General features: G+C 41.7%; 1 protein-coding gene across 1 annotated transcript in view; it reads left to right on the plus strand.

The window, feature by feature from the left end:
- The window catches only part of LOC122802410 (chromatin assembly factor 1 subunit B-like), a 586,696-nt gene extending 575,021 nt beyond the window's left edge, over positions 1-11,675 (plus strand). The window contains exon 8 of the mRNA XM_044072032.1: positions 9,415-11,675. Within this exon, the coding sequence (XP_043927967.1) occupies positions 9,415-9,518 (104 nt within the window). The 3' untranslated portion in view covers positions 9,519-11,675. The remainder of the gene's footprint in view (positions 1-9,414) is intronic.
- The last annotated feature ends 302 nt before the right edge of the window (positions 11,676-11,977 follow it).

Raw genomic sequence — 11,977 nt, forward strand, 5'->3', positions numbered from 1 at the left:
CAACAAACATGGTTCTCCTTCCTGTGGCCTTTACCAGTACAACCCCCTCCTGGTTGCTGGATCAGTATCGAGATCTTCTACATGTCCTCTAGACCAGACCAACATAAAGCTAACTGCTTGTTTTTTTTGTTTTTTTTTTCCATTTCTGACTGTAGCCAGAGATGCCAGGCTTTCCAATATGGTTGTTGATATGATTTCGGCTTCCCAGAAGTCTGCTACAAAAAAGATGCATCACAGCAAATGGAGCAGATTTTCTGTTCGGGCTGTAGCCAAGTGTTTGGACCCCTTTTCTGCACCTATCCCCCTCCATCTTGGAATTCTTCTCTGAACTTTTTCACAAAGGCTCTAGTTATTCTACCATAAAAGTTCAAATGGTAGCAATTTCAGTTTTTCGTTTATGCCACAGTGACGCTTTCATAGTTTCCATAAAGATCCCAAAGAGCTCTTTTTAAGATTCAGAGCCCTGGAACCGTGAATGCTTTGAATCTGTTGCCGAAGTTGGATCCGGTCAGAACTGACAACCCATATATTAAGCCATATGAAAATCAGACAACATGGATCTTTCTTTATAGTAAATATGTAACTTTCTTTTATTAGACATTGAATTTGTTGTGCGTCTATCATAGTGGTGTGTCTGACCAGGCTACTTCCCTGATGGTGTAACAGTTTGGGAACTCGAGTGAAGGTGTTATTTTAAATGAGTGTTCCCATTTGTGTGTGTGCTTTTCATGCAGTTTATTATGCCTTTAATTCACCAGTGTAAAGTTTCATCGCGAGAGCACATGCTTGACTTAGAGAAGCCTTGTGTTGAGAATGTGATTGAAAAGATTAAGAAAATGCACGTTTCACCAGGAACGGGTCTGTTTAGTGCTGAAGCTAATGCCGGTCATTAAATTCGAGTGTTTTGTTCAGTGCTGCTCATTAACGTCCTATTTGTTTTGAGCAAGACCTTTTGGAACGGACCATGGTTCATCCAGTGGTAGCGTTGGCAATAAATGCAGTCATTTTTTCTGACTTTATCAGATTGTGATCTTAACAAATGACTCATTGAGTACCCCTGCTGGGTTTCATTGTCTTCCTTGACAGCATGCCCTGTCTTGGATAGTGTTAGGATGCAGGATAACAAAATTCTGGTCAATTTCTGGGTATTTGTCCATGAATTTGTTAGTGGGCATTAAATTTGTCACACAGTTCAGTTTCACTTGTGCATTTTTGTTACTCGCCTTATTCCATTGGCATCCAGGTTCATGCTGTCTAGGGTATGTGGTATGTATTGAGACCTTTGGGCTGTATTTAGACTGTTGCTTCAGCTAAAGAGATATCATATCTTCAAGATTTGTATTCTCCAGTACATTTCACAAAGACAGCATTTGGTTTGTTTTACTGACTGTAGCCAGAGATGCCTTATTCAAAGGTTATGTTAGACTCTGCATTAAAAATGTAAGTTTCACCTGCCCTCACTTTATTCTCATCCACAGAATCTGGGGGAAGGGATGTTGCTTTTTAAGGGCCCGAGGAGGTAGTTGTGATCTTCTGTTTCCAGAATTAACATCAGAATATTTTATCAATTAACAACATTAGGATATCAAATCAGCTTTTCTTTTGTTGCTTCTAATAGTTTCCACAATGTATGTCCGATCCTACTTCCAACTGTGTAACAGGATGTGTTGCTTTCCTTTTATGACTTATTGGGTGAGCCTCTACATGATTCTTTTAGGGCATGCTACTTTCAAGAGGCAGCTACTTCTGTAGATTTCAGCAGGGGAGATTATGAAGAAGACGTTTGGTCTTCATTCGCGTGCTTACAAAAATGTTTTTTCAGTCTAGCAGTAGAGAAACTTAGTATAGCTGTTTTTCAGGGCTTCATAGCTAGTTCCTCTTCTCACAGTGTAGAGGGAAAAAGATTCATATTATATCCGTAAGTCATGAACTGAGAGTGAGAGATTAGTAGTACATTTATGTAACAGCATAGTGGTAGACATTTGGTTTCTTGTCTTATAAATAAGTGATATCCCTCCCCTCCTTGTTAATCAAGATTATTTTTTCCCTTATGGACCTGGTACCTTTTTTCTGAGACAATAAAAACTCAACATAGCTGATCTGCCTTTGGTTGAAGGCTGGGAATGGTACTGCTTTGAGATAGTAAGTGTAACTTTATCATTATTGCACTTTAAACAGTAAGTTACCATTCTACTAGAGGACTGGTACAGTAAAACACTGATGTTATGACACTATTCTGAAAGAGTTGTCTTCTCTGTCCTGCTATAGGCTGTGTGTGTACATGTTACTTTTTTATCATGGCTGTCTTCATGCTGTTTGACATGCTTTATAGACTGACTTTGGGCATGGAATCTTGTCATAAAGTGACTGCTTTTAGGCTGAATGTCTTGCATTTACATGTCATGCACTGGGCATCCATTCAAATGATATGACTAGAAGGGAAGAAGTATAATGATTGCTTAGAAAAGTGCAAGCCACCTGAGTTTACCCTTTCATTTGTTCACGTATGCATTATGGATTCCCATGGAGAAAGGGGGTCAAATATATCTACATTTAAGTTGCTCGTCCTCACACTGTTTCTGTTACAGCATTACAAACTAGATTACCAGTCCAAAATGGATTTACCTTCCAAAGCCAGAGATAGTTTTATTGCAGCCTGTTGTCCGGAGCATGTTGCATAGCTTCTATTACCAAGGCTGAGTGTTGATTGAAAGTCTACACATTCCAAATTATTGCTGTGCCAAGAGCCATAGTCAAAATAATACAAAAATGAATGATAATTTGCCTATCAGAATATGTTGAGGTGAAAGGTGCCTCAATAAAGTATTAGTTTAAGGGTGTGTACACTTTTGCAACCAGCTTATTGTATGTTTTTTATTTTCTATATTTTTCTCCTAACAGATTTGTTTGTTTTTCAATTGAATTGTACAGGTTATAGGTCACATCAAAGATGGGAAAAGTTTTGAAATTGTTTATTGTGGTCTCATTTTTTATATCACAAAAACCTGGCATTTTAACAGGGGTGTGTACACTTTTTATATTGCTTCAACTGTGTGTTTGAATACTATATCCTATAACTTTGGTGATCTCTGTTACCATTGTTTGTAACTCCCTCTCCCTCCTTTCTTACCTCTTGTGGTAATTCTTAGTACCATCGTTGGTACCTCTTTTCTTTCTTTTCCTTTACCTTTTTTGGTATTCTCCACTACCATCGTTGGTAGACCTTCCATCTATCCTTAGTGTGTGTGTCTGTGTGTGTTTAAAGATTTACATTTAAACGTGAATTATTAAAATGGCAGAAAAACATAATGGCAATTCTGGATGTAAACAGTGCCAAGATTGTGGAAGAAAGATGCCCAGTTCTGATGGGCATCTTTCGTGTCTGTCTAGGAGCTCCACATCTTGACCAAAATTGATAATCTGCCAGGCTTTTAGCCACTGGTCCTTCGTCAAGCATGGAAATAAACTAATTTTAAAGGCCATGTTGAAAACCTCTTTTTGTGAAGCTTTGTGCAAGTCTGATTCCCCTCTGAAATCAGACCCCACCAAAAAGAAGAGCCACTTCACTACCTGTGTCTCCCGTGGTACCAGTAGCCCAAAAACAAAAGGCTCCAGTTCTGACTACCTCCTTGAAACCGAAAGCAAAGGTACCGAAGCTACAAATTCAAGAATCCTCGGCACTGACTACTGCTACTATGGTGCCTTTGGCACCGGCATCTTTTGTTTCCGGCTCAGTGCCGACTTCTCCAACAGTGCCGTAGCAGGCTTTACCCACCCCGACAGTGTAGAAACTAAATCCGAATCTTCCCAGGACAAGGTATTCACCTTCCATAGACCCCTTTGTGGGCCAGCTGCCCAGTCCCTTTCTGGACCAACTAGAGTCATCTCCAGGGGCATCCATTCAATCCTCCAGGAGTCTCTCCAAGGTAGACATCATGAGATTGGTGGATCAGCTGTTGGCCAGAGATATTACTGCCCCTTCTCAGGCCCCTCTTCCTCCTGGAGTTGGGGTATCTTCTCCAAGGACACCTGCTATCTCCTCCTCTGACTTCCACCAGAGTTTGAGCCCAGCAGTTTGATTTTTCCGGTAGTAGCTGTTCTGGTGCTGTTGGGCATCCTTACTTCGGCACTGGATGTTGCTTTGACTTCTTCGGTTCCCTCCTCAGAACCGACAGATTCTCGGGGCCAAGACTCCACTGCCAGTTCAGAGGGTCTCTGATCAGCTCATGTTTTCTATTTGGAGCCAACCTTGGCTCTCGGGACTTTCAGTTGGGGCTCCTTCCCCAGCTCCTACTTCAGAGGGAGGACTGTCTGAGCAGGGTGTGACCTCCGTTCCGAGGTGGTCTTTCTCGTTCCAGGCTCCCACTCCTCTTCAGGTGGTCCTGCCTTCCAGGTTTTGGAGAGAACTTTAGCCTCTGCAGGTTCTCAGCTGGTCCCTCCTGCATCTAAGTGCCACATTACCATATCTTCTTTTGTGGAGATTAGTGTCAGCTGTGGACCAGGATAGCGATCAGCGAAGCTTCAAGTTACCTCTGTACAGGGCCCCTCGTCTTAGGAGTCTTCCTAAGAGATTCCTGCTGAGGACCCCCCCATAAGAAGACGCGCAAGAGGAAGCACCTAGATTCCTCGGAAGAATCTGTCACAGAGGACACGGATTTCAATGAAGGGGAGTGTTCCTCCTGGTCACCTCCCTGAAGATGTCTCCTTTGGAGACATCCTAGAGATCCTCAAGCAGAGGGGTAAGCCCCAAAACCCAACCTCAGCGTAATCTGTGTAGTTGCAAGTGTTCGTTACTCGACCATCTACTTCCTGGGTGACCCCACCCACTGACTATCTTAAGCTGATCACGCAGCTGGCTTGTAAGGTCCTTGACTCCATAAAACCTATTCCCTGGAGTCCAGATAAAATTCTATCCCCGTCAGAGGATCACCAATATTGGGCCAAGGGTTTAGCATTAGATGCCATGGTGGGGGCAGAAGCCACCAAGGAGGAATTTGCCGATAAGAGTCCTACTGTATATCCTCCTAACCGGGAGTCTAGGACAGTGGGCAGATTTGGAAAGTGGGTCTATGCTTCATCGACCTTCACACTCAAGTCCTTGAACTTTACTTGGCACATTTTGCTGGACTCCAGAGAGATCTGATTATTGATTAAGGAGTTATAGGATACTCTCACTGGAGCTGTGTCCAGTGAGGTGCAGGAATAAGGTTGCCTCTCAGCTAACCACCCTGGAGTCTATATTGAACTCGTCCATGAGGCTTATTGCACACACAGCTGAAGGCATGACCAGAACAGTGGGTTCTGGTATTGCCATAAGGCGCCCACCTGGATGTGCTTGTGTGAATTTGTGGAGCCCTTCAAGTCTTCCTTCATCAATGCTCCTTTTGACGGAACATCTTTGTTCGGACCCAAGGTGAAGGACACTAGCCAGGTGTGAAAAGAGTGGAAAGACCCTGTCTGCTGTGGGCATTTGTTTTTCTTCTACTCAGCAATCGTACTCCAAGTATCAGAGGAGTGGAAAAATGTGGTTCAAGAAGTCTCCAGGGTCTTTCCAGGACACGTGGTGGCAGCTCCTCTCTGGGCAGAAGGGGGAACTCAGATGGATGACGCCGGCCACAAGGCAGAGGTGGCCTGCAAAACCAGGGTTCCAGAGAGACTTTCCCTGGACAACCCTACCAGCTCTCCTGAAAGGAGACCCGATTGCTTATCTCTGGGAAGTTGGGGAAAGATTCTCACAGCACTCAACAGCGTGATGACAAATTACATCCGATACTTGGGTGCAGAGAATCATTACCCGAGGCTATTGTATCCCTTTCACCCTTTTCTCAAGATCAGTGAGAAAAATCCCGGATGTTCCACCCAGTCAGAGGGATCAAGCAACCATAGAGGTTCAAAATCTGCTAGAAAGAGTCATCCATGAAGTCCCACCAGACCAGATAGGATCCAGATTTTACTCCAGGTTCTTTTTAGTGCCAGTGAAGATGGGGGACTGGAGGCTGATATTGGACCTCAGCCTTCTGAACAAGTTTGTTCAGTAGGCAAAAATTGTGGATGGTCATGGTTCAGTCTATTCTCCCCTTTCTATGGAAAATGATTGGATGTGCTCTATAGACCTTCAAGACGCGTATTTACCACATAAAGATGGACAAACGCTCAAGAAAGTACTTTCTTTTTCAGCTAGGGGCTGGTCATTGTCAGTTCAGAGAGCTGCCCTTTGGCATCGCCATAGCCTCCAGAGTGTTCACCAAATGCATGACAGCAGGCACGGCTCATGCGAGACTACACGGATTCCGGCTGTTTCCTTATCTAGAAGACTGTTTTCTCACTTGGGCATCTACTGCTTCAAGCCATAGATTTCATCATACATTTGTTCAGTGCTCTGGGCATAGCTGTCAACAAAGAAAAGTCTTGGCTGTCTCCCACTCAGGACCTAGAATTCATAAGAGCCTGCCTCAACACAGTTTCCTGTATAGCTTCTCTACCCTTTTACAGGATCCAAAAGATAAGGTCTCAAATTCAGCTCATTTTAGTAAAAAGCAAAGTGCCCACTGTTGTCCTTCAAACCTTAGGATCTATGGTGGCAGCCATCACCTTAGTTCCCTTGGCAAAATTTCACATGAGGACACTTCAGTGGATTCTAGCTTCTCAGTTGTCCATTCTCCCTCATCTGGTGACTCACCCGATCTTAGTAGCAAGCAGTTGCAAAAAGGATCTATCCTGGTGGATGAAGTCAGAAGAAAATCCTAATGGGCTGTCCCTTGTTTCCCCCTCAACCCAAGGCCATAGTGACCACGGATGCCCCCCAAATGAGGTGGGGGACATTATCTGGGGAGAACAGTCCAAGGAACTTGGTCTCCACAGCAGGCCAGCTTGCACATCATGTCCTGGAAATGAGAGCAGTGCTCCTAGCAATGCAATTCTTTCAATCTGCTCTTCCTCTGGGAACAGTTTCGATCCAGTCAGACAACATGTCAGTGGTATGGTACACCAACAAACAGGATGGAACCAAATCTTACCCCCTTTGCCAGGAAGTTCTCAGAGTGTGGCAATGGGCGATGACTTCCAATTGCTTTCTTGTGACAACACATATCTCAGGGAGCTCCAATGGGATAGCGGATAAGGTGAGCAGCCACATTCTACTGCCTCACGAGTGCTCTTTCAATTCCAAAGTGGCAAAAGAAATTTTTTGCCGCTTGGGCCAGCCTTGCTGCGATCTCTTTGCCTCCCCAATGAACAAGTGCAGCAACTACTTTGCCCTAATTCCCCCTCAGGGGGAGCCTGAGAGAGACACTCTTCTCGATTGGCCCTTGGTTCTTCTTTATGCCTTCCCCGCCTTTCTCATCATACCTGTCTTCATAAGGAAAGTTTAAAGGTTGCAAACCAAAAATGATTTTCATTGCTCCTTTTTGCCCCAGGCAAGTTTGGTTCCCCTTTCTATGGCCTCACTTGATTCACCATCCATGGGTTCTGAACTCCGCTCCGGACCTTCTGTCTCACCCGCAGGGATTGATGCATCCCAGTTTATGCACACTCACAGCTTGGTTTCTCCAATTCTGTTAACCGCCAGGCGGTATAGCATTACTTTTCCCATGCACAAAATTCTTCTGGCTTCCCATAGACCTTCCACCAGGAGACTATATTCCAGTAAATGGAAGAGACTTTCAATTTGGGCCTCTGAAAACAATTTAGACTACTTCTTGGCACCTGTTGAAAAGTTTTGTAATTTTAGCCGTCCTTTTTGACCAAGGAGCTTTTACTTCCACCATTAGAGTTCGGTTAGCAGCCATTTCTAATTTTCCCAATGGATTTGATGACCATTCTTTAATTTTCCATCGCCTATGCAAGATTTTTCTCAAAGGTGCCTTACTATTAAAATTCTCCATGGGATCTAACCTCAGTTTTGCAGTCTTTAGTACTACCTCCCTTTGAACCAGTGGCTAATTCTCATCTCAGATTCCTTTCTTGGAAAACTTGTTTTCTAGTAGCCATTACTTCTGCCAGAAGAGTCTCTGCAATCCAGGCACTGTGAGTGAAACCCCCCCCCCCCCCCGTATATAATTTTTCATAAAGACAGGGTGACGGTGAGGACTAACCCTTCTTTTCTTCCTGAGGTGGTCTTTGAGTCTAATATTAATCAAACTATTGACTTAGCAGTTTTCTAATAAAGGTGACTATTGCTTGCATTTACTAGACATTCATAGACAATTACATTTTTACCTTGACAGGACTAGAGAGTCCAGGAAATCAGATCAATTGTTTATTTCCTTTTCTGGCCCAAAGGTGGGAAAAGCTGTGTCAAAAGTGACTTTATCTAGATGGTTGAGAGATTATTTTAATTTATGAACATAACCAGAAGTTACCTGCACCTGTAAGAGTGCATTCAACCAGATCATTTGCCACATCAACTGTTTTTCATTCAAAAGCTTCCATTGACGAAATATGTTCAGCTGCAACTTGGGCTATGCCTTGTACCTTTATCACACATTACAAATTGGATATGGTGTCCAGGGGAAGAGCATTCTTGGGCTCTGTTGTTCTCAGGAGTATCTTTCCATAAGGCCACCCAGGAAATAAAGTAGCTTGGGACCCTGTCCCATTCTTCAAGAATGAATGAAGATTGACAACATCAGATAAAGAAGTTATGTACTTGTCATAACATTCCATCTGTGTTGTCGATCTTCATTCATTTTTGACATCCCACCCACCTTCCCTCTCCTGTAGATTTCCTGGGGGATCAAACCCTTGCCCTGGGTTTTCCATAGGGGTTTTTACCTTGGACATTGGTTCTGCTTGCAGTTTCTGTGTACACTGTTGCTATGGTCTTCAAACTTGATCTGAGGTTTTGAAGCGAGGGGCATTATGGATAGAGTCTTAGCTCGAGAGTTTTTTGACTTGTGCAAGTTGTATAACAGCCGAGCCTGTTCCAAGGATGGGGATAGAGTCCCATTCGTCAAGAATGAATGAAGATCGACAACACAGACGGAACGTTATGATGAGTACATGACTTCTTTTTATGTTATTTTATACAGCTGCACCTTTTATGAGTTGGAGTTACATCACAAAGCCTGCAATAATTGTGTGTAAAATCCTCATAAGGCTTTGAGGAAATGGATTGCATATTGTATGGATTGACATTTTTTGAGCATGGGAGTTATTTTTAAGAGGTTTAAGACCTCATATATTTTAAAAACTGTCAATGTTTTGGCTTGTTTTCTGTCAAACAGTTGTGCTTGTTTTGAAGTAACTTGAATCAGTGCAACAGATTTTTTTTCTCCAAATGTTGTGACACTGTTCTTTGGCATATTGGTAGAATTCTTTATAGTTGGCCTTTTATCATCATCATAGAATTTTCAGTTTACATGGTAATGCTTTCAGTTTTTCTGTCACATTTTAATAAAAAATGTTTTCTTACAGAAGAGCATTCTTCAGAAGACCCAGCAAGCAAGACACCAGAAGCAAAACGTCCCAGAACAGATGAAAGCAATGCCTCATGTAATTCCAATAACCAGAACAATTAAATGAAGGCTTTCCAAGTTCAAGAACTACAGTAAAAATGTCTGGGCATATTTTTGACATATAAAAGAACTGTGCATTGCTTGCCATTTTCTGAATAATGGCTTCTTCTTAGAACTATGGACATCTTTAATTATGTATACAAGCACAAGGCCCACAACAAGCCCCAGCAGGAATGGAAGATGCAAAGGGTGTTGGTGCAGGTGCTTTTTTTTTATGATAAAGCTGATCAGTGATCATCCTGTTGCGTTATTCTCAGTCTGTAACTTGGACCATTTCGTACCTTTTACTACTTGTTAGTAGCGGTGTTTCTGGGGAGCTGCCTTAGTGGGGTCATTATGACTATAGACTGTTTCTCCAACTCAGTTCAGGCAATAGACTCCACCCCCCCCCACAAAAAAAAGACTGAGTAGTTTTTCTTCCCCATCAGCTGGTCAATAAAATGGTTGACAGTAAGCTACTTTGAGTATCAGAACATCCCACTGGCATGTTAGAAACATTTCTAAAAATAGGAAGAACTTCCTAAATTGCACTGCTTTTTACAGTGGTACTGAGTAGGTTCATGACTCGGTATTTTACGTTATTCCTTTCAGGATAACATTTAGTAACAGTGAGTTATAAAACTGACAAAGCAATTTGACCCTGTTGTTTTCCCATGCGAATGGTTTTGTAATGTTGGTTTTGACGTGTGTGTTTGCACGCGTGTGCACATGCACACTCATGCTTGCTTCTGTTTTTTTTTTTTTTTTTTTTTTTTTTTTCTGCTTATGTTTAAAAAATCTGCATTGAGATGCAAAAACATTACTGGTCATGCAGCACTGAGGAAGATGATCAGACTGACATTTTTGTTGAGAAAATGTTCCTGTTTAAAAAGGTACAGACTTTATTCACAGTGATTTCTGCACAAGAAGACTTTACTGTGCTTAAGTGCTTCTCGTAGGAAATATGACATACTAAAGTTATCTCTGGTGTTCTTTGAAGAAGCTACTAGCAGCTGTTTTCTACATACAAGTAGGTCAGGATTCCAGTGCTGTTAGCCTAGTGACACTGGAGAATTTTTAGAAAGTGGAGAACGAGAGGTGCAAATTAAATAAATCTGGAATGGTAAACATACACAGAAATGACACGATAGAGAAGAAAATGCAACGTTTTCCCTAGCACCATAGTATTTCTTCACAACACGATAATGTGCAACAAAACATGAAGTCCGTCCCAGCTATTTAAGCCTTTCTGAAGTTGTTGCCTGGTCGAAGTAGGAATTCATTGACGTGAAAAGACATCTTGCCGGAGCAATTAGTGTTTAACCAAGGTGATAACTGTTGTGATGGGTATTTTTGCACATAAAGAAAATGCAAGAAATGTGCCTCAAGATGTGCGGTATTAATTAATACCCTGAAGTTATCAAATATTTTTTCTAGATCTTTAGTATGGTGGTAAAATAATTCTCCCCTTGTTTATTCCTCCTTCAAAGCATAGCAGCTGATGTCCATGGCTACATCCTTCAAGTTGGAATGGCCCTCTTCACAGTAACATCAATTAAGGAAGCTGAGCATTCAGATACATGGTAGCTGTTGTACTGTTGGTCTCTGCAGTGTTTAGAACTTGTTCAGTGTGTTTTTATATCACTGATGCATCAAGGGAATCCATGTTATTTGAACAGACATGAAAGATGTACAGTAATTTTAGTGATGTCTTTGAATTTAAAAAAAGGTTAATTTCTGTCTCACTAAGCTCCAGAATATGACTTTATGGATCAAATGTCCATTGCACATTACAGGTAGCATTCAGGATTAAGCATTTTAATACACACAACTGAAATATCTGAAACCGTTTAGAAAAATGTAAATTATTAGTAAAATTAAGAAAACTAGATTGCAAGCCTTGTTAGCACTTCTTATGGCATACATCCTAAAACGTACATTCAGATGCCTCTGCAGAATTGTTATGTGATAATAGTGTAGTCAAATTCAAATGTGTTCCCTTCTTGTGTATAATTGTATCCAGTGTAATATAAAAAAAAAGTTTCTGTAACTTTTGTGTACGTTTATGGATAATCTGGATAACCAGGTTTTATATTATAGTACTGCATTTTAATTATTCCTAAACAGAATTGGTGTACAAAACTGCCTTCCTAAGATAAATTAAAGTTACTTGTTTTTTTATGATCTGTGCATTTTTATATAGAAAATGTACGGTAAAGTTAATGCAAAAGAATGTTCCGGTTCCTTTTGTATGTTTTTTGGAATCTTGTAACTTTGAAAAGCTTCTGCATTGGGTGACTTCTGGTTGTCTATCTAGATTTCTTCTTCTGCTGTCCCAAGTTCAACATAATTTTTCTATTTCATTCCCGCACTAAGCAAACTTTATACATCCTTGTGGTGCATGCCAGGTCACCGTTCATCATGCTAGGAAAACTTGCTTATTCTTTGTGTCTGTCACCCTTTTCTGTTTTGCTGCTGCACAG

The sequence above is a fragment of the Protopterus annectens genome, chromosome 5.part0, assembly GCF_019279795.1.
Source record: "Protopterus annectens isolate FY-2018-M chromosome 5.part0, PAN1.0, whole genome shotgun sequence".
Classification (NCBI taxonomy): domain Eukaryota; kingdom Metazoa; phylum Chordata; order Ceratodontiformes; family Protopteridae; genus Protopterus; species Protopterus annectens.